This window comes from Topomyia yanbarensis, chromosome 3 (assembly GCF_030247195.1).
Source record: "Topomyia yanbarensis strain Yona2022 chromosome 3, ASM3024719v1, whole genome shotgun sequence".
In the NCBI taxonomy this organism is placed as follows: Eukaryota; Metazoa; Arthropoda; class Insecta; order Diptera; family Culicidae; genus Topomyia; species Topomyia yanbarensis.
Genome location: NC_080672.1, coordinates 119,769,799 through 119,795,464, shown reverse-complemented (window position 1 = coordinate 119,795,464; position 25,666 = coordinate 119,769,799). Strand labels below are relative to the sequence as shown.

Below are 25,666 nucleotides of genomic sequence, written 5' to 3'. Positions count from 1 at the left end.
GCAGCAGTAGGTGTTGTCGAGAACGCGCCAGTCATTGCTATCAAGATCCTCTGAAGATGGTTTAACTTTGATTCGATTGTCATGACTTCTCCCTACTGCCACCAAACAAAAGCACCCATATGCCAGTATTGATCTAACAATTGTTAAGTAGATCCACTGAATGTACCTGAGTTTGAGTCCCAAAGATTTGCCTAATGTCCGTCTACATTGGCCAAAGGCCATGCAAGCTCTCTTGATTCTGAAATCAATGTGAGCTGTCCAATTAAGTCCAATTTTAGAGTTAAAGAACTGCAATGGACGAGCTCCGGTTCATAAGCATTACGTGTATCCAGTTCGTGATATATGAAGGTACTCCATGACCTCGTGCTGCTTCCAAAATGGATTCGAAATACACGTTATCAAGAACACCTTCAATGTCCTAAGCTTGATTGCTTTTGCGAAAAAGCTTTTTCAATGACGCGGCCACCTTTTGGAACGAATTTTACAGTTATTTTCAGCCATGTTAATGGAATGTATCTTGTTGCAAGACTACAATTAAGAACTTTTTTTTTCAAAATATGCTTGAAGTGTTTATATCTGCTTTGAAGTAGAACTGGAATGATTCCATCTTTTCCCGTAGACTTATATGGAACAAAAATTTCAATTGACCATTTCATCGATTTGGTTGACACAATTCTACGAGCAAATGGTCAAGAATCAGAACTACCTGAAAAGAACTAAGGGACAGTCATTAGTGATGGCACCGTACAGACTGGAAAGTGTGTTTCAAAAATACAGTTGAGTACTACATCTTCGACAGATGAATATTCATCATTAGCAGTTCTAATCGAACTGACATGAAAGTTTTTCTCTTTCAAAAGTAACAGAGGCTTTTCCAACCATATCGTTCAGAGTATCGACGGACATTTCTGTATGGTTCGCGAGATAGCTTAAATGCCTCCGACCCATCCCTGCGTCATAACTTTTTGAGTCGAACAAGTTCAGTATTCCAACAAGGCGTTCCTCTAGAAGCACACATAACTCGAAGCGGATAAGCCTCTTGGTATGCTGCTATTATGAGTGAGTTAGTTTTATCCACGACCTCATCCAATTCACTTGGAGATTCAATCGTCGAAAGATACCCATGCAACCTAGCCACCAAGCCCTCTTTGTAGAGTTCCCAATTCGATTTGGGATTGCGATATGTGACCATATCTAGCGAGACGCTTAAATGATCAAAGACGATGTACTTATGAGCAGATAACGATGGTTCGAGCTAGTTACGAGCCACGGAAATACTGCTCTCGAAGCTATGCATCCTTTTCATTCCTGCACTAGGAATAGATTCATAATTGCTGCACGTATAGGCTGGTGATTAATTTATGTTACTCTAAACATACTCGATTGGAGCACTGCACATTTCATTAATAGCACTTATTGTGCAGCAACTAGAAGATACCAAACACGTTAGCTTATAATCGTCTATAGCGAACACCGAAATAAGTATTAGGGACATGACCATCATTTGAGTCTCACGATGTGCGAAGAAACAAACGTTCACTATGCCAAAGATTCGCATAACACAGCGAGGGTTACATCCACGACAGTCCGTGCGCGTCTGGATTATTTTAGTACTGCCAGCCATTCAGTCCTCGGCACGGAGAGGACTCCTCTTACGACATGTGAGCAGGGACCCAGCGGATCAATTCTTGGTTGAGATACTTCAAGCCGCCGGATACCACACATCCTCTAGGCTAGTTTTGTCTGGAGAAAGATAATATACTGGTATCAACCTCACAGTGGTCCACAACCACATCTGTTGTTAGTCGCCTCTTACGACATGGGAACAGAAACCCAGTGGGTCAATTCTTTGTTGAAATACCGCGAGAGATTTAAGCCACACTATTAGTAAAGCAGGTTTTATTAAGCTTATTCTGTCCTTTGAACTTTTACTTTCGGTTGCTCAATTTTACTAGAAATTCCAAAGTCAATGGGCAACCGGTTGTAATACATTCTCCTTAGCATTTACCGAGGAATGTTTTCCGTGTTGTACCGTCTGACTACAGCACTGGCACGTAAGAATCTTTTCTTATGCCGTTTTTGCTTGAAACGAAACTGAGTCAGGTTCTAACTCCAACTGCTGTCAAAACGTATGAACTGACAGCGGTTGGGGTTAGAACCTGACTCAGTTTCGGGTTCAAATGAAAACGCCATTAATGGGTGCACAGCGTGGTTTGTGTAATTCTAGTTTTGTGAGTTTTGAATTGTAGTCAGGTTGGGTGGAATAGGTCTTTCGACCGATATGCTCATCACAAAAATGCCGTTAGGAATACCTGAGTCTGCACTGGGACATGTATTTTTTATTCAACTGGGGCAGGTACGCGGTGCCAGTTCGTGCTGGCATACCTCTATTTGATTGTCTTCTATATATACCGGTATCTTTATTCAAACGCTGTCACTCTCAAATCTGGCCAAAATAGCGGAGCTTCGTCGTGCTGCTGCAAGAACGGCAAAAGGCGCTTCTCGAGGCACTCAGATTTGTAGATCTCGCCATTTACTTGCCCTTTGTCATGAAAGGCTCACTCCTCAGTCCGCAAGAGCAGATGGCCTGCCAAATGAGATATTTGGAGGCGAACTTCGACATTTTCTTCTTCTTAAATTTGTCGTCCACATAGAACTTGCTCTTGCCGGTGAAAAACTCCAACCCCGGAGTTTGCTTAAAATCGGCTTTTATATACGTTTCGTCGTCCATCACACAGCAGCCATATTTTGTCAGCATCTTCTCGTAGAGCTTCCGTGCCCGAGTTTTAGCCGTCGATTGTTGCCGCTCATCGCGGTTTGGGAAGTTCTGTACCTTGTATGTATGTAGTCCAGCTCTCTTCTTTGCATGGACGTAGCTCTGCGAAATGTCGATCTTTTTAGCCAAATCACGGCTTGAGACGTTGGGATTTGCTTTAATCATCCGCTTCACCTTTCCCTCCGTCTTTTTGTTCTCCGGTCCCGGTTTTCTTCCAGCTCCTTTGCCGTGGTCCAACGTCAACCGCTTCTGGAACCGCTTCAACACTCTGAAGACGGTTGAATGGTGAATGTTCAACATTTTTCCCAACTGCCGGTGTGACGGGAAATTCCAGGTGTTTGGAAAGAATTTGTTCTCTCGACTCGCGTTGGTTCACCTCCATTTTCGTTGAATCGAAAAACACGACTTCGAGTTTGACAGCATGTAAAAAATACACATCAATGAGAAAGTGTGCAAAATTTGGTTGATTTTTACCCAATGGTAAAAAAGTTATGCCCTGTTGAATGTGTCGCAATAATTTCGTGTTCGCCCTTTACCTAATGGCGAATACTGTAAATGGAGGCAACTTCAGTAAGCCTAATCTAAGCTAGCGACTGCGGTGTTAAGGTTGCACGGAGAATGCGCAAAATTCGCAAACGAAAAAAGCAGTTTTTTTCCACACCGTATGTCAGATCTTCATAAAAATCAATCAGCGTGTGTAGAATGTTGTTACAGTACTGCTGATTGATTTTTATGAAGATCTGACATACGGTGTGGAAAAAAACTGCTTTTTTCGTTTGCGAATTTTGCGCATTCTCTGTGCAACCTTAAAAAAGAGCAGCACTTTTTCGTCTACATCACTCGTGACGACATGAGTAATGCCAATGCTTTCTTTCTTCTTGAAACAACTTAACACTACACTAGATCGAGAGGATGCTTGTTGTCGTTCACTTTACACGTTTGTAGCTCCCACATGGGTAAAAGTAGAAAGTAGTCTGAGTCTCGACCAATTGTCGCATATCTTTCCTTCATTTATACATGAGAGATACACCTCTATTGTTTGGTGGAAGTTTTTTGTAGCAGTATGTATATCAGTAGAAAAATTACAACCTTTATTCGGAAGAAGTGTTGTTGTTACTGTCTCCAGATTGTATACCGAGTTATTTTCGGTAACTGTTTGAGGCCGCATGGTGTCGAAGTACAGTGATGCACCGCTGTTGTTAACTCCTTGAAGTTATTTTTATGATAAATTATAGCAAATCAATTGAAATATTCGTGTGTAAATGAAGCGAAACTTTTAAGCCAGTGCCCGAATTTTCGACCATTTATTGTCAAAAAATCATTAGTCAATATATTGTAAATAAAACAATGTCAAGTTTATCTAATCTATAGTATGAGAAATTGAACAAAAAATAATGTTTGTGTTAGTGTTTTTTAAATGCGTTAGTCAGATTTAATAACAAATTTAAAACCTTCTATTTGCAGGAACATTCAGTGTACGACGAGCGACTACCTCTGGGCTTCACATTCTCATTCCCGCTGACACAGCTTGGTCTTACCAAAGGTATTCTAGCCCGATGGACAAAGGGATTCAACTGTGCCGGTGTCGTCGGCGAAGATGTAGTTCAGCTGTTGAAGGACGCCATCGCCAGACGAGGGGTAAGTTTGATCGCGATTTACCACCACTCACTTATCGTGTCACTGTTTACTGTAGACAATAAGCAACCATAGACTTTAAGATACAGGGAAGCTTTAGCCAGCAGGGCCTCATTCCCGGAACGGTTCAAGTCACAAACCATTAAAGTGAACGATTTTTCTTTTTTCTACTTTTTGCTATCATCAAATTGGCGACAATTCAAATGCTACAATCAAACTCATAAAAAACCTACAAATCATCAACGCGCGCCGCGTGTGTACAATTTGTATGCACTAAAACAAACAACATCGCGTCAACCATAAAACAAACAAAAACGAACACGATCATCTTTGATAATATTAACCCACCATTCAACCCACGTTGTCGGGCTCTACCCAGGACGTTTCAATAGCTGTAATGGCAATCTTAAACGATTCCACCGGAACGCTTATGTCGTGTGCGCATAGTAATCGCAATTGTAGAATTGGAGTGATAATTGGTAAGACTTGCTTACAGTGTTTCAGATAAATGACGGCACTCTAGTTGGTTTGTCTTGATGGGGTAGTTGAGCTGATTGCTGATACAACACCATCAGAAAATCGATTGGATGTAACTGTAAAAGACAAATTCTAAATTGCACTCCTCCTTCCTCTTCTGAATAAGTTTCTTTAGTCAGTTAATTTCCTCGAACATCACAAAACTATTTGTTTATATTATTTATTGTTATCCCCTTTTCCAGCCACCACTCGTACGAAAAAATCCACAGTTATCATTACTCATAAGTTGACATAACGGTTATAACTTTAGTTGGCACTTCCGGGTAATCCCATCAGCAGCTTCATATTCGCAAAGAATGCCTCCATTTATTCTCCATTAACTGAAAATCACTCGAGCAGCATGTGTCTCTGGGTGCGTTCTCATTCCTGCTGCCACCCGATCAATTGAGGCTAGTTAAAATCACAGCCGTGCTCACAGCATGATTGTCTGCTCGGTCCAGATGGACAATATAAAGACATTTGAAAGCGGTAGACGGAGTTCTGTGCGAATATTTCGCGATGAATTCAAAGCCGTAAAAGAAGAAAAAAGATCATTCACAGGTCACAACTGATACGGATCTAAATTGAGTTACGTAGTGGGTAAGGGGGAGAACACGCGTTCTCTAACACTTTATTTTTCTGGTCGTTATAGACGCCAGCAAGCTGTTAGAAAGCTGTGATAATTTGTAGGCGAAAGCAAAAAATATAACCACGGACTAACAGACATAACACTATGAGGAAATTCCCCAAAAAATATCGATTCGCCAATTTTACTAGAACACTAGCTCCACCTTTTATACACGGTCCCAACCACTCATTTGCAAAAGGGTTATCCCTAAGGCTCGGGAACAACTTTTCACTGGTGGTCTATCCCCGTATACTTGCGCATATATCAGTGGCGCCATAATCTCAAGTGCGGCCACAGTCCGAATTCATTTAAAATGACCGTTAAAGCGGACGACGAATTGTTTTCGGGTGTTATGTTTGTTAGTCTGTTGTTTAACAGCGCTTTTTCGCTGATTCAAGAAAAAATTTTGAACGAGTTTTCACTATTTAACTGTAGTTTTTGATGGGAGTCTAAACTAATCTGGATTTTGATATAATGCTGATGCAGAGTTAGTTTTTCCAATGATGTTTTCCTAAACTAAGCGAAAATACAACTTGGACCGTATTTTAAATCGCATATTTGGTAATAATTCCATTTAAACAGTTCACTCATTTCTAGGCCCACACATAGAAGCACAGAATATAAATGTCATCGAAACGCATACGCATATAGAATGGAGCTCAATTACCTAGATAGAAGAACCATTTTCAATTTGAACCTAACAAAACACAACCACCCGTATTCTGCAATTCGAATTAGATAGATTTAGGTAAACATTCGAAAAATTTTCGACCGAGAAAATAATTCAATCTCAATTGAGAAAATGGGTGAATAGTTGTTGTACATGTGTATAAAGTTGCCTACATAAGACTTCATCTGAGAAGAGCTTAGCAAATTTGATAGTGTTTAGAAAAAGGCTTTGCACCGTTTCATATTCAGCATGTTTTATTTATGATTCTTTTCTGTTCTCTTTTCTTTCCTTCAACGATTGTATCTTTCTATCAATATGTGTATGTATTGTATGCTATTCTATCGAACATCACTGCTCGAACTCACATAAACTTGCAACGAATGTGCGATTATGCGAAATCAACTGTCATTACAAAACTTTAGGATGTTCAAATCGACATATGTGCCATTCTCAACGATACCACCGGCACGCTGATGTCCTGTGCTTGGAAGAATCACAACTGTAGAATTGGATTGATCGTCGGTATGTAGGATTCGATGTTGCTATTCAACCCACCAAAAAGCATTCGTAATACCGGAGCTGGGTCGTCCTGAAAAAAAAAACATTAAAAATAAGTTTTTGTGTGTATCGTTGTCTGATGCTGTGCTAACAATCTGACCAAATGTCCTACATCTAACCGGCAAAATTTAAATTCCCTTATCTAAATTCGAAGCGATAAAATTCTCGAATAGTATGAATTGGTGCTAGATTTGAAAATCTACCATAAAATCGGCTTGAAATCATTCCTTTTATATTTTTATTGTTTCTCCATTTACATCCTGTCCTCTGCGAAATTCGTTTCTCTATCCTACTCTTGTGAAATTTTACTATCGATACATTTACTAATAAAGCTGTTTTTTTTAATTCGGAAAGGCACCGGCAGTAATGCATGCTACGTGGAAAAGGTGGAAAACTGCGAAATGTTCGATGGCTACAAGGATCCTGCCAAGAAACACGTGCTTATCAACACCGAGTGGGGTGCCTTCGGCGACAATGGCGCGTTGGACTTCGTGCGGACAGAGTACGATCGGGAGATCGATTCGTTTAGTATAAATCCCGGCAGGCAGATGTGAGTATTTATATTGTTATAATACACAGTGGGAAGAAATACATCATAACCGCGACTTTTGTTAATTAAGCTGGATAAAATTTACCAAGAAGTGTGTTTTTATGTAAATAGTCTCGGCTGTGCAAATAAATCTGGCTTTACTCGTCATGAGGAGGTTAAGTCTCTCTTCACAACTCGCACAGAGTAGAAACACAAAAAATCGCTCCGCTATAGATATCAGTGAAGCAAGCAAACAATTTATCTGTAGCTTGTTCTTTATTCAGTGCACAAACACGTTGCCTCTACCTACCATTTGAAATAGTGATGAGTGTCGATATACAGCATAAGCACCTACTGCGGACTAACTGTGTTGTTTTTCAAAATGTCCCGTAGGACTAGCTATTCGGGAAGTGGAACAATTATTAAATGTGAAAATGAAGCTCAATCTCGTTGAAGTTAACACCCTTCAACTGCATCATATTTCAAATCAAGTGCTAATTATGTTCAAGGGCATTATCCAAGCAGAGTCATTCGGTTCGCGTAACAATATGCAGCACACCGCTAAATGTGGCAACGTTAAAATCAGCATCCCCGTATATATTGACAATGACTCTAACGAAATTCGCTTATAGGACTTATCCCCGCGCACCCCTGACACCGCAGTTAAAAAACACTGGTCAAAATACGAAGAAGTGGATTCCGTCACAGCTGATACCTGGAGTAACTTTTTTCCCGTGCTTTCATGTGGTGAGAATGCGTCCGATCAAACCAATCCATTCATTCATATGCATATCAACCGAAAATGGGACTTTTAATCAGAGTAAGCCATTTACTTTGACCCAATTGTCGAGGCGGAATAGGATTGTTTTCTCGAACAACTTCCGAATACAGGACAGCGTTGCGATCGGTCAATACAAATTGTGGTCGGAGGTGGGTTTTCCTGGATTTTGGATCGCGAGGACCTTCACTTGCCACCAGTCATGAGGGACAATGTTACCCTCAAGAAACTTGCGAAATACATTCAACAAGCGCCTCCTGGTCGATTCCAACATATTCTTCAACAAGTTAAGTTTGATTCTGTCTAGCTCTGAGGCTTTATTGTCACATGATAAGAGAGCAAGTGGGAACTCCACTATCAAAAAAGAAGTTTCTTTCGCGCTATTTTGAGGGGACGCAGAGCGGTAGATCTTCTGTTCCGGGTGGAATCCAGACAAACTTTCTTGGCGAAATCGCATACGCGGGGCTGTTCCCCAATGAATGCTCATCGATCTTTCTCTCGTTAGTTCGTCAACAATCCGGCGCCACTAACTCCGTTTCTTAGCTTTCATTAAACTCTGCATTCGTGTGTCGCGTACTATCAATAACTATGGATGACCCGTTGACCCGGAAAGTCTAACATGCGACAGCCCTTTCCGTGTGTATATCTGAGCACTGTTTGTCCCATCTTTGATTTGAGGTCGTCCGCGAGACTTCGCGTCTGGTACCCGTTTAGTCCGAGCTTGAATCGCGCATGGAAAACCGATTCATCACAATTTCAACTAAAAATTAGTTGAGTTTTTGGTTTCATCTAGTTAATATTTCGGGGAGTGGGAAATCGATTGCCTTGTACGCAGCGCACCTGGGTTCGAGTCCCGACCCCGCACATAGGGTTAGAAATTTTTCCTAAGAGATTTTTCTAACCCGAAGAGGCGAATGACCTTAAGGTTAAAACCTCTACAATTGAAATAAAAAAAAGTTAATATTTGGGCGAACTAAGTTTTTGTTGAAAACAATAATCCAGCGCTGTTGGTTTGATGCTGTCAGTTTCAGTTTGGACACCAACGTTTCAGCCTAGCACAAAACTTGAAAAGCTTACCCGAGCTAACGCTTTAAATGCTTGTCTCAGCTTGTAACGCTTGTCCAGACACAATTGCATATGACGTTATACTATCATTTCAGCCAAGACACAAACGACTGGGATTCAACTAATCTCATTGTTGAATTAAACTTTTTCATCGTAAAATAAAACAGGATATTTCAAACGTTTTGTTTCACCGACCGATGGATGAAGGTAGGGAATTAGATTGTGGAAATACTCCGTATGCCAGTAATTCACATCTAAATATAATTATGTTATGTTATGTTTCTCATAATGTTATGTTTTTATGATCTGCACTCTTAAACGAGACGAAATAGCCAAATGCATTTGAGAGTTATTGGTAATTGGTTGATTATTTCAATTTCAGATGAAAGGTATAATTTTTATTTCTTTTCTATTTAGTTAGCCAGCAGATTGGAATCTCAAAAGGTGAAAAATAATTATCATATTGCATATTACAAAATTTGTTAATAATTGAAATTTGACTATATAATGGACCTAATCCGAAATGGAATGATTTTGACAACTTTCGACAATACTTTTAACTTTCAGTATACATGTATTGAAAAAAATGTCAATCAAAATCTTTCCTTTATTGAAATGTTTTAAAGAAAAGCTAGGTAAACCCAAAATGAGGTCAGTTGAATCTCTGTTGTTTGTGTACTGGTCCAGGTAGTTGCGTCCAGACTAAAACAAGCTTTCCAAGCTGAGATAACTACCTACCAGCATAACCGTTATGCCCAGCGTGTATGAACACATTGTCGCCACCAACGTGTATGAACATAGTTGCTATCACTACCTTGATGTATTTCAGTAAGGTGTGCATCTTGGGTATTTTGCTGTCATCTCGTATGATGTGCGTCTTGAATCAAAATCAATAATAATTTTTAACAACTATTATTTGAGAATCTCGCCAAATTAAGGGAAAATTTAGTCACGTTTTTCATTTTTCTGTTGAAATCAACTAATTAGGAAAACAAGAATTTGCTTTGTTATTTTCTTCATTGAATGGTTTTCAGTGCGGTGTCGAAAATCAAGCCAACCAGGAACCTGCACTCTTCCTCTGAAGGAAGCTCTTGTGTGGACTCAATTTTGGTGGATATCGCGGACTCTTTACTATCCAATCAATATTTCGTGTGAGGTCAAACAAAACATTGATTGTATTCGGTGGCCCTGAACCGTTTCTTTTTTTTTTTTTTTTTTTTTTTATTTCGATTATATGTAGTCACATTTTTTACATTTTACCGATATTCATTTAGCTAGAGATTACTGGGTAGAGAAAGTTAAACTGTCGGTTCTCACGGTAAAGAGGGACAAGTCTGTCTTTGTCAAGAGGCATGCTGGTGGACTTGAGTGATTCGTAGTTATGCTGCCTTAGCTCGACCTCCATCAGTAGAAGACAAAAGTTAAGCCCGTAAGGCATTAAAGCTGTTCTAATGACCCTGCCACTTCTAGTTTTCCGATCTGTATACTTCACATCACTGCTCTCACTTGAGTACTATGGATCTAAATTTTCATAACTTTCCCTACCCAGTGACCTGAACCGTTAGCAATATTAATTACGATAGGTCGCTACCGTGGGGACCTTCCATATACAATCTAACCGCAGCGATGTCGAGCAGAAGGAATAATCTAAGGCCCTCGGACGCGCTAGAGGGGCAGGAATTCGTGTCATTTCACCCGTGTTTAAAATGGTCATATTGAAACTGTCGCAAAGCTGTACCGTGGCAGTTAAAGTCACCTAAAACTATCCTTGGTGCGGGAAGGAGTTCCGCAATATTGCAAAACCGTCGGTGGCTAACTGAGGCTCTAGGGGGGTTGTAGGTGGAAGCAATGCAAAGGTCTTTGCCTTTATTTCTGGTTTGGCAATCGACAACTTCGATGTCTGGTGTCGAGGGAAGGTCGATTCGATTGAAAACAATAGTACTTTTTGATCCCCATGAATACTCCGTAATAGTTTTCTTGATCCAAGCGAATAATATTAAAATCGTGGAAGTTTAGGTCTATTTCTGGAGAAAGACATGTTTCGCATAATGCACATGCATTGCATTATTTATTAATATTCTAAAAGAATCGATTTTCGGGATAATGCTTCTGCAATTTCACTGTTAAAAAGTGATCAAATCTCTCGTTCAATGAATTAGCCATTGAAGGATACAATCGTTAAAAGGAGACGCCATTTTGTAGTGAACTGCATCAAGATTTTTTTACGACGGGAAGAAAGCTTGCCAGGATGCTTTTCGGAGGGCCAGAAACATTTAAAGCTGAAAAAAATACAGTCCACAATATCAGAAAATTTTATTAAGTCAGCGCTAGACTCTTTCTCTGGCTAAGGGGGATTTTGATGTCCCATGATGTGCGGGGAACTCTTTTTCTGAGCTCAGCTTTTTGAGACTGGAAGCCACTTGCTTCGGCTTTGCATCAGTACACCCAAAATCCGACGGGTATGTTTCTATTACTTTTGGGTAAGATTCTATTGTCTTTTCTGTAACAGGTCACGCAATTTCGCATTGTGGTATTAAACTCATATTCCCGCAAAGGTAGTAAACGGTGGAATGACGAATTTCGGTTGCTGTTCATGTATGTGCATCAGACACTTTTTCAGTATGTGTCAACCTCGGCTCTGTTCGCATGTTGGATAGTTCGGTCGATTTCTTTGATAGTATTAGTACCGAGTCAAACCAACCACAATCCTGGCGGATATCCAACCAAATCCAAGCTGGAATCTGCCCCAATATTGGCAGAAAACAGCCAGAATTATGGATTTTTTACTGGGTAGGTTGGATAGTGAAATAAAAATTTTAGGTGATTTCAAGATCCGGAACAGTTCCCGATCCGGACCAGTTCTCGGATCCGGACCAGTTCCCAGATCTGAACCAGTAACCGGATCCGGACCAGTATCCGGATCTAGCCCATCCCCTTTCCAAGCCCGGACCTGAACCAGGCCCAGACTTGGTACTTAGATCCAGACAAGTGTCTGGATCCGAACCCTCGGTTCGGATACGTTGATCCAAACCATAGGTCTTGCTTCCCGTACATGACGGGAAGGACTGTTCATGTTTTGTGCAGTCGCTACCTTGCTGTTAACGTCCGTGATAGAAAAGAAATTTCAATTTAACACCGGCCGAAGTATCCCACCCCCACCACTATCCCGAGTCGTTTTTCTGACTGTGCTTTGAAGCTAACCGAGTGTGAGCCGATCTTCAAATGCGGAATGTGTCGTTTAGAAAAATCGAACCTCGTCTTTATCCTTATTGTGTTTACTTCGCTTGAAGCGCAATACAATGACAAGCGAAGTGCTACACACTTCCAGACAATTCGACGCGTTAATATTAATTGAATAAGAATTGCTGAAACATGAGTACGACGCAGAGAAGATTTGAATGTGTTGGTATTGCCGTTTGGGGAATTTTTTGTTGGGACAGTTTTAGCAAGGAAGGTCTTGCTATTAGAGCAATTTTTTCTTATTACTGTACAGGTATTACGGCCGAGTATTGGGTGTACTTCCTCGATGTGTTATTTTTGAAGGACCCTGAAGAGACACCTTTTCGGCCTTTATTACAAAGCTTATAAGAGGAAATGTTCTTCTTTTTTTATTGCTTATAGGCACAGCAGAAGATGTCACTCCTGGGGTTCATCATCGCAGTCGTCTTTGTCAGTAGACAAGTTAGTATAGATGTTCGCAGGGTCCGCTGGCGTATCTATCTTTAGCATTTTTGCAAAATATCGCTTAGAATGTCCCTGAAGAGACCGCTGCAGTTTCTCCTCCTTCATCCACATGATTCCCACTGCATTGCCCACAACCTTGTTGCTACAAGGCTGTATGTCCCAGTTGTTTGCAATTTGTGCAGTTCATGACCCGCGGCATGTGAACAGGTAGATGAAACTTGTCAAAGAAGAGGTAGTTAGGTAGAGCAGAGCCGGCAATGATCAGTCAGTCGATAGGAGTCTAAGTTGACATAGGTCCTCTTTCGGTCAGCTGCAACTGATGCTGAATGCAAACGTTCGCACTCCAGTATCTTCACTAGCTGAAGCATGGGGTCTTTAAAACAGCTAATCCCATGTATCAGCAGGTTCTCACAATTCAGACTCGGATCGGAGACGACCCCGCAGACTTCAACCTTGTTAGCTGGCATATATACTCTGTACTCATGCCGTAACCAGCAATATCGTTTGCCTGATTCAAACTATTTACCACCACCCGAAGTTTATCATAGCGATTTTGTGCTATTTCTGTCACGGCCGAATATTGTTCCGTCCGAACTCGAGAAATCTTTAGTGTATTCAAACACTTTTTATCTTTGGCCTGAAGAAGACCACGTAAGACCCGGTGGCCGAGCATGGATATACCTTGAGCCGGGGAATCGATTTTGTTTCGACTTTTAGCTCCAGACTGGAAAGATCAACTGATCACTTCGAAAGTGACCGTAGGAATGTTCGCTGAGACTTGAAACATTTTGGCAAAGGCTTCTCCAACCACTTCGCTCGGAGGATCGACGAACATTTTTGTTAATTTTGCGAGCCGAATTAAATGCCCGCGCCTACGTCTGACAAGTTCTGGAAGCGGACTTGATATGCTGTTATTATGAGTTAATTAGTTTTATCCACGACGTCATGCAGTCACTTGGAAATTAAAACGATGAGAAATACCCTTGACGTATAGTTGCCAAGCTATTTTCGTAGAGGTACCAATTCTAAAATTAGGGATTAGCATACGTTATGATATCTTGCGAGACGTTTGAATGTACAGACTTGATATATTAAAGTTCTGATAACGACGACTCGAGCACTTTACATCTGACACTTTGGATATTTTTGTTTTTCAAGGATTCTATAAATTTTGAGCCTCTCAAATTGATATCTGGGTCACACGGCCACCGTTGACTGCACGATTCCGAGTTGTTCTCCGATGTCCCGATGAGAGTAATGGATTTTCCAAGTGCTTGCGCAAAATCAATTTGCGACGTTGCGTTTCGGGTAACGCCATTTTTACAATTTTCTAAAAACTAACAGCGATAAAAATCCAGTGTAAACAATACACTCTAAACTACTTCTACTCAAATATTCAAGAGAAATTATCTAATGGGTTTTTCTTATAGACATCCTATAAAATTACAAAAACAAAAGGTTGTTTTCGGCACATCTAACTCCAAAAACTTTCTTTTTTTCAGACAGGAGAAGATGATCTCTGGAATGTACATGGGCGAGCTGGCTCGCCTAGCCATCGTGAAGTTCACCAAGGCCGGACTGCTGTTTGGTGGTGTCGGTTCCGATATTCTGTTCAAGCGCGGCCAGTTCTTCACTAAATATGTGTCTGAAATCGAGTCGGACAAGCCTGGAACCTACAACTACTGCCGGGATGTACTGGATGAGTTGGGCTTGGAGCATGCAACCGATGAGGATTGTGCGAATGTACGCTTCATTTGCGAGTGCGTCTCAAGCAGAGCCGCACATCTCGTGTCCGCCGGAATTGCTGCCCTTATCAACAAAATGGACGAGAAAAGTGTAACTGTAAGTAGCGGCAGCAGATCAGTGTGAGCTAAATTAATACATGAATGTCTTTCTCTTTCCAACCCGCAGGTTGGTGTTGACGGTTCAGTTTATCGTTTCCACCCGAAATTCCATGATCTGATGACGCAAAAAATCAGACAATTTGTGAAACCCGACATCAGTTTCGACCTGATGCTGTCAGAAGATGGTTCTGGCCGTGGCGCGGCACTGGTTGCCGCGGTGGCGTGTAGAGAGGCTCACTAAGAAATGATGTTCTTAATCCTCATCAAACCAGATTCACAACTACTACACTAGTGATTTAGAAAGTAATTGTAAACGAAACAAAAAATACACAGACAGCAGGAAAACAAACAAAAATAGAATAAAAGAAGCTAATGTTGGAATGATTGTCATAGAAAGTTGAAACGTAAGCAAAAAACTAAACTAAAAATCATGGGAAAAGTTGCAAGAGTGATTAACAGAAATTTAAGATACAATAGTTAATCGATTCAACCAACGGAAACAGATGTAGGCAAAAAAGCATTGTAAATGCAAGGCGAAATTAGTTCTCCAACTGTTGAGTTTATTTGTACATTAATAAGTTTTAAGAAATTTTATTATAATAAACCATTATACAGGCAATTCAAAATTGACACCTTTGATGACTAAGAGGAAACCAATTATATTCGTATCATTTTAATTTGCTATTTACTTATAACAGCGGCTGACGATTAGAAACTAATTCTAATTCTAATCTTTTTTGACCTTAGATATTGTTGTGATTCTATCTATTGTAAATACAAACTTCTTTACGATTAAAGTAATGAAAAGGCTCCTCCGACTAACAGTCGAGCAGACTGTTTACCATGTGACCGCACTGCAAGCTGATTTCAGAGCGAATGGGAAATTGTATTCCTACTACTAAATATTTGTTTGTTTTTTTTTTGTTTGTAGGGTATCGCTTTAATTAGAAATAAAAGAGTCTGTTTAAAGCGAATGATAGCATAAGAAGCTGTTCATCGATGGTAAAATAGTTAAAAAAAATCACTATAACAAACAATTACCTCTCCATGGTTTAATTTCACAACAACTGTAGTGATGATGTTAGATCATCCTATTTTAGTAATTAGTTGTTATTTTTTAACAAACGCATGAAGTTACGAACATCAATCAATCAAATTGCGGCTAGGTTTGCGAAAGTTGGAGAAACAAATGTTTCAGTTTTAAGACGGAAATAAAAAATAAGGTAATAATTTAAATTATCTATATCAAAAATAGAAACAAAACAATAGTAAAGTGTACATTACTAAATTAACATAGAAAATTACAACAGTTATTTGTAATTTGAATAAAAAAAATCAAAGGTATCTATTATAATACTGTTGACAGTGAAAAGATGAAAATAAAGTACTATTGATCTAGTAGATTGCAATTTATTTCTAGTCACTTTACTAAGCATTCCACAGGTTCCCGTAGTTCTACAATTATTTACCTCACACACACAAAACGCGTCCTTGCCACACATCACGAGCTCTGTTCTCTATTCACGGCAAAAATTATATCAAGTCTTATTTGTGACTTCGTATCGCTATATACATTTTGTAATAGAATTGTCGGTAGTACGCGGTGATAGCTCCTGTAGTCGTATCTCGATGTAGTTATCGTCGATATACATGGAGATCGATGTTCTGTTTCAATTCGTCCCGCGAAGCATGGTTGGTAGGGCGGTAAAATATGCACACTAAGCTCAATGTATTATGCAATGTTGATCCTACGGAGAAAAGTGGTATAAAATCAATGTAGGCATGAAAAGTACTAAAACGACCAGGCTCGTGCGCAGAAAATTCGCAAGGGGAGTGCTTTGCTTTTTTACGTTTCTTATAAAGGATGAGCATAAGAACGTTCAAACTTTGAAGATTCTTGCGGAGACCTGGAGGGCCGAGTCTTATGCACCAATCAACGCGCCTCAACAGATTGGGTAAATGTCTGTTCTAGAGACGGAATCATCAACAAACGCCGCTGCTTGCTGGCTCGTAATTTTCATCCATCTGGGGCCATCGTTAGGTACTATTTCAGTAGGGATTGGGCTCTTGCTTGTTATCTTTTGTGTCAATCGTTCCATTCCGTTCTTTTCCATTGCTGCTTTTTCTTGATTGCTGTCGAACTTTCGCGGTATAGCTGTCCTGCTCAGGTCTGCTACAAATACCTGTTGAGACACGAACCGATCCGGAGGTGTCGACCATGATAATTTACATTTCTTTACAACCATGTTCGCAGGGTTTTTTATCCTTCTTGGCGCTACTCGTTCCTATTTATCTGCCAGCAGATGCGAGAGTGCTTCGGTGGCGGTATTTCTCCCTATACCGATGCCCATTTTCGCTAGCCATTTAGAGATCGTCGGCGGTCAAATTTCTACGATATCTCGATTTCAGCTCCCATTACAAGCCCTCTGACCGACCTTTGCTGTATAACTGGTCTACTTACAATATCGAAACTTGTCGAATCGTGGACCGATCCAGAGAGGCCGATCAACTTGACTTACATCCCTCTCCAGGCACTCTCACAAGGTTTCTTCCTTTGTTTCTTCAACGACTTGATTCTTGAGTTACTGAACTCATATTTTGTGCATCAAAACTGCTCGCAGCACTATTTAAAAAAAAACAGGAAATGAATACATTTTTAAATGCAATTCAAACGCATCCTGGACTTCTTCGATGCAATTTGGGAAGATAAAAACTACCCAGAAGAAGGGAAACTGGGCCACGTAGTTCCCATTGCCAACAAATGCCAAGGCACCCGTACTACTAACGACATCCGGCCAATCTGCCTGCTGATCTGTACAGCCAAAACTCTGGATAGGATGGTCGACCGGCGACTAACTACGTGGCTGGAAGACCACAAACTCCTTGACCTAAGCTAGTTCGTCTTCCGAAAAGGACTCGGTACTGAAGCCCACCTAGGATCCCTAGGGGAAATACTCGACAAGGCCATATCAGAAAATCTACACGCCGACATCGCCATTCTAGACGTAGCAAAAGATTACAACACAGTGTGGTAAAAAGGCATGCTCCAAGACCTCAAACGATGGGGTCTGCAGGGAAACCTCAGCACATTCGTCCAGAATTCGTCTCCTCACCAACCGACGCTTTCGGGTCGACGGTTCCAAGGCGGACGACGGCATCGGAGCGGGTATCATCGGACTGGGGAACAGGCTCTGCTTCCGCCTCCAATCCTCTTGATTAATATTCACAGTGGAAGCTGCAGCCATCATAGTGTCAATGGCTAAAAGAGACGCAGACGAACCAACCGTTATTTTAAACGATTCCTTGTCAGTCCCACGGGACATCGCATGAGGAACTTCAACCTACCCATTCCTACAGGCCATCGAGTCCCACTGAGACCCACTGATCGCAGCGGCATTAGAGGGAACGTAGATGCCGACTGGCTAGCCCTATCCGATAGATGTGCCCGAGCCCGACTACCGGAAGATATATCATCTATCGACATATACAGCGACTTTAATGTGAACCTGCGGAACGGATTCACTAATCACTGGCGGAGATCCCAAGGCCACACACTAGAGGTCAAGGGATCTGCCGACTGCTGGTCCGACCGAACCAGTTCGGAAGAACAGCGAATACTCTCCCGACTCCGGGTGGGACACACGAGAGTTACTGACGCCCACACATTCTCTAGGGAACCAACACCGGAATCTAGCACATGCAACATCCGACTCTCTGATTAGCACCTCTTATGCAACTGGCCGGAAGTCGAGGGCCTCCGGCGACAGTATGATCTGACCAATTCAATCCGAGACGTACTGTCCAACGACCCGGTCCGAGAGGAAGCACTTTTTCTATTTTTAAAGGGCGCCCGCCTATACGACCGCATCTGAATCAACCAGACCAAACGTAAGCCATCTAACACACCCCCACCGGGTGCTGGAGAGGTCTCTCACGGCCCAGACCAGCCAAGACCGAACCCTCGAAGATACCTCAATAGAGAAGCGACGAGCCAACCTGGAACAACCACAGTCACACCAGCCATGGGCCCTTCAAGACCATCATAAACCGAAAGTCTGTTCCAACCCCAAGTAGCAATTAAAACATGTGAATAAATTAAAATTAGCGAAAGATGTTTTGTAGAAGGATTATATGCGGTTTTTATGTTTAAAAAGCTCGAATTGTTTCAAACAAATAAGATACAACATGTATTTGTCCTACTGCGGTATTTGTCAAGGAATCTGAAACATATCAATGTTATGTTCCACAGTGATACCACAATAATCTTCAAAAAACAAGTTACGCTGGTACCATTTTTTTCATTTGATTCATAAGTTTTTTATGAGTTTATGTTACTGCTTGTAGAACGTACGGATCAAGTGATTTCGTTCAACGATACTACATAAGAACATATTGAACACATATTACAACCAAGTAATCTGTAAGTTGTAATTGAAAACTGTTGCGCTTGATTCGAGATTTCGTTTCATATGCGAATATTTAACATTTCTCAGCTCAATTTTATTCTTTATATTTGCCATTTATTTCAATTAGGGTAAACAGGTCTAATACGCCCCCCTTAAGCAAAAATAGCTATATTTCACCATTCGACGCTATGATCTTCTCACCAACTACTCTAATTTATTGTTATATTAGTTAGAAATTAGTACCCATTTAATTTTTATTAAAAACATCCTGATACAAGTACAACGAAACATTTTTCAAAGATGCCTAAATTCTAGTTTTTTCTTTCACCCAGGGCAAAATGCCCCCGGTGAAAGTGTAATATGCCCCACAACAAGAGGACGGTATGCCCCACAGCAATCGGTGAGTATGCCCCACAACAACGGGTGGGGCGTTTTGGCCGGTGATGAGCTGTTGTGAATACATGAATAATTCTACACACACACACACACACATAGTTTTAAGCCAAGCTATAAACTAAGATAGTAACTATAACATTCTAGTAAGCTATTTGAAATAGTTCTATCGAATCCGACTATTTCTAATTAGTTGTAATGCTTTTGGAAAAAGTGGAATCTTACATAAAAGTAGCTCTTTTGAAACTTTTATGTATATTGTTGTTTTGCAACATATTAAAAATACCAAACTAACTTAGTACGTTGATTTCATGAAACGATACTGTTATCAGTCATTTTTACTTTTTAGATAATTCAGGAATCCTGGGAATCGAAGAGGGGCATTTAGCCCCGGTGGGGCGTATTATACCCTTTTACCCTACCAGCGCAAATTGACTGGTGGCTAGGGATGCCAGGTGTACAGATTTTCAATATGCTGCACAGATTTCTAAAACTGCAGACTTTCACAGTTTTCTGTTTAATGCACAAATTTCCAGCTTTCTGTTATAATGTTATAATTTGTCAACTTTTATCTCGCGCAAAATCTAAAACAAGTCGCCACTTCTTATTTTAAAACTAACTTGTACGCTTTTCTTAATACAGATTTGCACAGAATTTTATATAGGCGGTGCCAGATTTCACAAAATAATAACTGGCAACCCTGCTGGAGGCCGAGTAATAAACAAAATAGTGCGTCGTTCTTTCAGGTTTCCAGGTTTTTCCAACGATGTTTTACTGCGATTTCAGAAAAAAATTAATTCTGCCTAGGAACATATTGAACATCATAAGAACAACCACATGTTCTACATATGAAATCAAAGACTTGTTATAAAAACTGTAGCACTTGATTCGAAATTTTGCTTCGCTTAAATGCGAGTATTTTTCGATTTTGGCCCTAGTTTTTTTTTCATTGCATTGCTCACATGGATAGATCAAAACTTTTAATACCATTTGCCGCGCTGGTAACCAATTGTATGGTAAGTAATAAACAAAATAATATAGTGCATCGCTCTTGCAAGTCTGTATGACGGTCTACAGTGATATTAAAATCAGGCATTTCACTAGCCGGGTGTTTGACATTTCACAGAGGGGTTTGACAATCTATTTGGTTCACTCTACTGCACACCTAGAAAAAATGGTGTAAATTTACGTCTCCTGACCCTGACATATACGAGCATCAAAAATGACTTAGTTTTACGTTTGCTTTTAATTTTACATGACGTTAATTTCGTAAATCATGTAATTTTACTCCACATACAGCGTTTGTTCTGAATGGTAGGAAGTGTAATTTTATGTCATTGCGCATGTAAAGTATATGTTTCATGTAAAATTGAATGGAACACGGTAATGTTCCGTCATTTCGTAAATTACAATTTGTTGAATTGTGTCATGTTTTCAATTACGTCAACGATAAAATTCAGATTTTTTTGGTGTGTGGTTTTCCCGTGTTTTGCAAGATTACGCAAACAGAAAAATATATCCACGGAATGTCGTTGATCCTATTCATTTGATGTTAGCTCGAAACGTCAATTTGATCGGACGCCGACCTGAATAAGTCCCACTGATAAATGTCAGAAGAGATAAACAAAAATATCAGCTAATCAGAAACGTTTCATGGAATGTCTAATAAGAACATAATGATCAACATAAGAACTACTCATGTTCCACATAAGTAATCTAAAACTTGTTTATGAAAACCATATCGCTCGATTCGATATTTCGTTTCGCTCAACCGCGCATATTCGTTCGTTTTCAGCCGATGTTTTCTATGAAATTGGTTCACTAGGACTTAGCAAAACTACTGAAAACAATTGACGCAGTGATAATTATATGTATATTGAGTAATAAACAAAATAGTACGTCAAGTACCTACGATGTTCTACAGTGATACATACACAACAAGTGCCATTTGTACCGATGCCTCCCCGGCCATGTTCGATATACATATAGGAAAAAAGCTATCAAAACATTTATAATTGTTTTCAATTCATTACATTGAATTTTTTGCATGAATTTCTGCTATGTGTTTTAGGAATAGAAATTTAATTAAGTTTTTTACATTTTGGCGCATTCACGGGTGCGTATTTAAAATAGAATTATTGGAATAAATTTTATAATTCTACAAAAACTGCTGTTTTCAGAGGCGCGTTTAAATATTGGAAGTAAATTTTCATGTTTCACAGTAAATATACACTTCGTTTGGTATTTTCCCTCTACTGAAACCATGTTGATTGCATAATGTGAAATATTTTTTCTTGAGTTTACATATTCAATATGGATTCGATGGCGGGATAAATCTTTTTTTTTTAATTCGACTATCATTTGAAAATAAACTTAGCTAGAACATGTTTCTATGAAATCGTGTTCAATTTGTTTTTGTAGTAAACTTTCTGCCATTGCCGTGTTAACATGTTCTATTCCGCAACTTTTGGATTGTAAATAATACTGCTTGTCAAACATCCTGGGCAAGTGTTTAATCGAGTATATTGATACTGCACGATTGATTGCATGTATATCTGTCCTGAACACAGCTGTTAGCATATATTGGTTTGGTGGACTACACATCATTGAATCATTTGATAACTCGGAACTCCGTTTATACAACATTCTTTTGGATGATTTGTCTTAGATATATGAATCTAAATAGGGTATTCTCGATTACGATTGAGACGATATACTGAACGCAGCTGTGAAGTTACTGTCCTAAAAACTGGCATTTGTTGCAGAGCATGTCGATGGAATGTGATCAATTTGATGCAAAGTACCTTCCTTGGTTAACTTGAATGAAATGGTTCAGTTGATGCAGGAGGGTAGTGTGAGAGAATTTCCGATTAAGTGAAAACGTGATATATCGAATCCGTTTCCGTAGGATCAGTATCACTGCAAACTAAGATTCGATTAAAATTAAGCGGATAATGGACGAACTGTACAGCAATATGTGAAGTCTACTATCGAATTCCTCATACGAGGAGATTCTGAATTGCCTGATGTTATGGCCATTCCAAAATACTGCATCAGTGAAAGTGAAATTTAAAGAGTTTGGATGCACAGGAAATTGGACTGATACGGCGTTGTGTACTTCTTTTCATACATTCAAGAATTTAAAAATTCCGGTATGCGAAATTGTATGCATAATACATAATAAAATTGATATTAAAGTTTCGATATAACACATTGTACGAAATATATATTCGATGAACTGACCAAATTTTTCTAGAAACTTTATGTTAAATGCGTTATGCGCGATGTCTCTACAAACTATTCCAACAAAAACTAATCGGATATTTAAAAAATCAACGCCATTTCCATAAATGATTTTTGTTTGCAAACCTTTTCATTGAAGTTCGAGCTTTTAAAATATGGGAGATATGTTAAAAATCAAATCAATCGGATCATCGGTTGCTGAGATATCGTGCGCATCACTAATACCACTATAAGGAAATGCTTCGGGTTACAGCGGGCAAATTTTATCTATTTGGCATGAAAACATGAACATTCTTTAGCAGTGACCTCAGCAAGGTTTGGAGTATATACCTAAAAATTACGAAGGAATACCGAGTTTAAGGTGAAGATATGTGGAAGCCAGGAACGCTCGCTTGTTGCTAGGCACCGACGCACTTGTTTACATTGAGAAATAATGTAATTTGAAGTGAAAATTCAATCGCACAAATGAGAGTTTTCGGACATTTTTCTTCGGTTATCTACACAGTAGCAGAAAATTTGAAGTTTTGTTAGTAATCGATTAAAGTTTCGCAGGTGTTTTTGCAGTGGTGTGTGACAAAAGTGCAATAAAAATGGGAAGAAGAAAAATAAGAATGTTTCGAAAAGAAACCCCGAATGAAGAGGAGTGATATTTTCGCACAAAATAAGAACTTCAGATGGCATTCCGTCAAAAACTCGGGTTGATTGCATAGGAAAATTGTCTAGCTTCCTCAAGTAGCAATTTCGTTGCACATCGGCAAGGTTAGTGTGTTGAAAACGCGTTTTTATATTTGCTCGTGTCAGATACATTGTTATGCAGGATAGAGGGGGGTGTGTGGCGTAGGAGCAGTGTTGTGGCTCGCTTGTATAATGTCCTTAAAGATATATCGCCCATTGATATGCGAACCAGTTGAAGTTGCAATAACTACCCACTTGAAATATTTGGAGATTTTGAAATATTTCCAGTAGAATTTTTTTGCAGAACGTAAGTCTTTTGGAATAAATTAACCCTCTAGTTCCCAACACCGCCTCTAGGCGGTCTCTATAAAAATCTAAATAAAACTACTAAAACATGATTGTATATTGTCATCCACACTAGCATTTCTTCCCAACGCTCACACCTTCAATAAACACACATTGTTTGAATATGTGTAGCTTTCTGTCAAAGGTAATTAAAGCTCAAAGTTGAAAAATCGAGGAAAACGTGAAAATATTGAGTAGCCTGTTACTAGCATTTCACTGTAGATGTGATTTGGTTTAGTGGAACAATTTGGATGTTTAGGTTTTTTGGTAAAATACTTTGCCCTCCTAGAGGCGGTGTTAGGCACCTGAGCGAAAAAAAAAATCACTCTTTAGTGAGGCTGAATCTTTAGAGGTGTACTGAAACTAGCATAATGTGGAATTTTAGCTGAAAAGAAGTATGTTTAAACTTTGGGTGAATGCTGCTGTTAGAATATGGATGTCCTTAACATTTAATTATATTTAGGGGAGTCTAGGATTAATTGGCGGAATCTTGTTTTCTCCTTTTGTATTAGACATATGCCGTTGTCTCCAGTTTTGCACTTCAAGTACTGTGAAATACATTCTCCAATGTGTTTATGTTGCATTACATTCTGTTTCGTACACTTTGTAAGTGATATTGAGTTTTTGAGCGTATTAGAGTGAAAAGCCTATTTTAGTTGTATTCGGCAGGGTGCCTCACCATTTCATTAATTACTCGGAATACAGTTGATGCAATGTGTATGAATTGACACCAATATCTTTGCATTTTTCTTATGAAACATTATGATCACGAAATCGCCTTGCCATTCGATACAATGCGTTGAACAAAGATGGCTAACGCCGCTCTAACCACCGGCTTCTTACGGTTAGGACGAAAATAGGCTCATTACCCTATGTGAAGTTTTAAAATGTCAGCATTTTTGTTATTTAGAACGAGTTCAAAGCTATTCCATGACTAGACTAGATGACTAGATTTTTCGATGGCACGTGAAAAGAACTTTCCATGGCCGTATATGCAATATAAGTAACCACAATTTTTTTTAGTTCGTTTACGTCGAAATTTCACCTGAAGGATTTCGAAAATTTAGCTTTTGAATACGAAGTGTGCGCCTAATTTAAAATGCCTGGACATTGAAGCTGAAAAATAATAACAAGTATCGATTGATTTGCAGTTTTATTGAAAATACATCTCACGCGATCCATATTCTATCATCAAAAGTGGCCAGGTGGCATCATTACGCGTATAGTCGTAAGTTGGCGAGATTTACGCGTCACATATTCAAAATTCTGTGATGCAGCCAACAGTTTGCTCTTTTATGCATCACATTCTCTTTTACATGATCTTCTTAAATTAAAATGATAAAATATGATAAGTGAAACCATCGCCAGCAGACCCTGGACTCCCCTACTATAAATTAGAAGTCAATAATTAAACAACCGAAGCACTAGAGAAATACTCCTTACAGTTTAGGTAATTTGCGTTCTGATGGAGTCCAAAATATAAGCAACCATCTGTATTCGCTTAAGTTAAAGTAACTCGAAGAAAAAAAGTTTTTGTTTTTTATTCGCCCAGGTACCCAACGCTGCCTCTAGGCGGCCTACTTATTTAAAGGCTTTAATGAAAAATCCATTACTTACAAGAATTATTAATAATATTTTCGATTTTCTCATCACGAATCCGACTTACAAAAGTTTTTTCAAGCCAAAAATTTTTTTGAGAACTAGAGGGTTAAAAAATCATTTTCCCGAATCCCGGGAAATATATTCCCGGGATGGAAGCTAAATTCCTCCAAAAATATAATTTGAAACATTTCTTTATCTTGCCCAAAATCTTGACCAAACGCTCATTTTTTTAAAGAAAATTTGGAAAAATTAAGAAAAGGTTCAACAAACTCGTCAATAACTTCAGAACTGTTAGCCACACTACAACAAAATGTTGAAG

At 39.5% G+C, this 25,666-nt stretch overlaps 1 protein-coding gene across 5 annotated transcripts in view; it reads left to right on the top strand.

The window, feature by feature from the left end:
• The window catches only part of LOC131693654 (hexokinase type 2), an 84,382-nt gene extending 68,290 nt beyond the window's left edge, over nt 1-16,092 (top strand). For 4 of the 5 annotated variants that reach the window (XM_058981665.1, XM_058981661.1, XM_058981663.1 and 1 more), the window contains exons 4-8: nt 4,241-4,414; nt 6,648-6,747; nt 7,138-7,333; nt 14,342-14,681; nt 14,751-16,092. In XM_058981665.1, the coding sequence (XP_058837648.1) occupies nt 4,241-4,414; nt 6,648-6,747; nt 7,138-7,333; nt 14,342-14,681; nt 14,751-14,924 (984 nt within the window). In that variant the 3' untranslated portion in view covers nt 14,925-16,092. Of the gene's footprint in view, nt 1-4,240; nt 4,415-4,790; nt 4,891-6,647; nt 6,748-7,137; nt 7,334-14,341; nt 14,682-14,750 lie in introns of all 5 variants that reach the window. The other variant, XM_058981662.1, reaches the window with a different exon arrangement.
• Nucleotides 16,093-25,666: the final 9,574 nt, after the last annotated feature.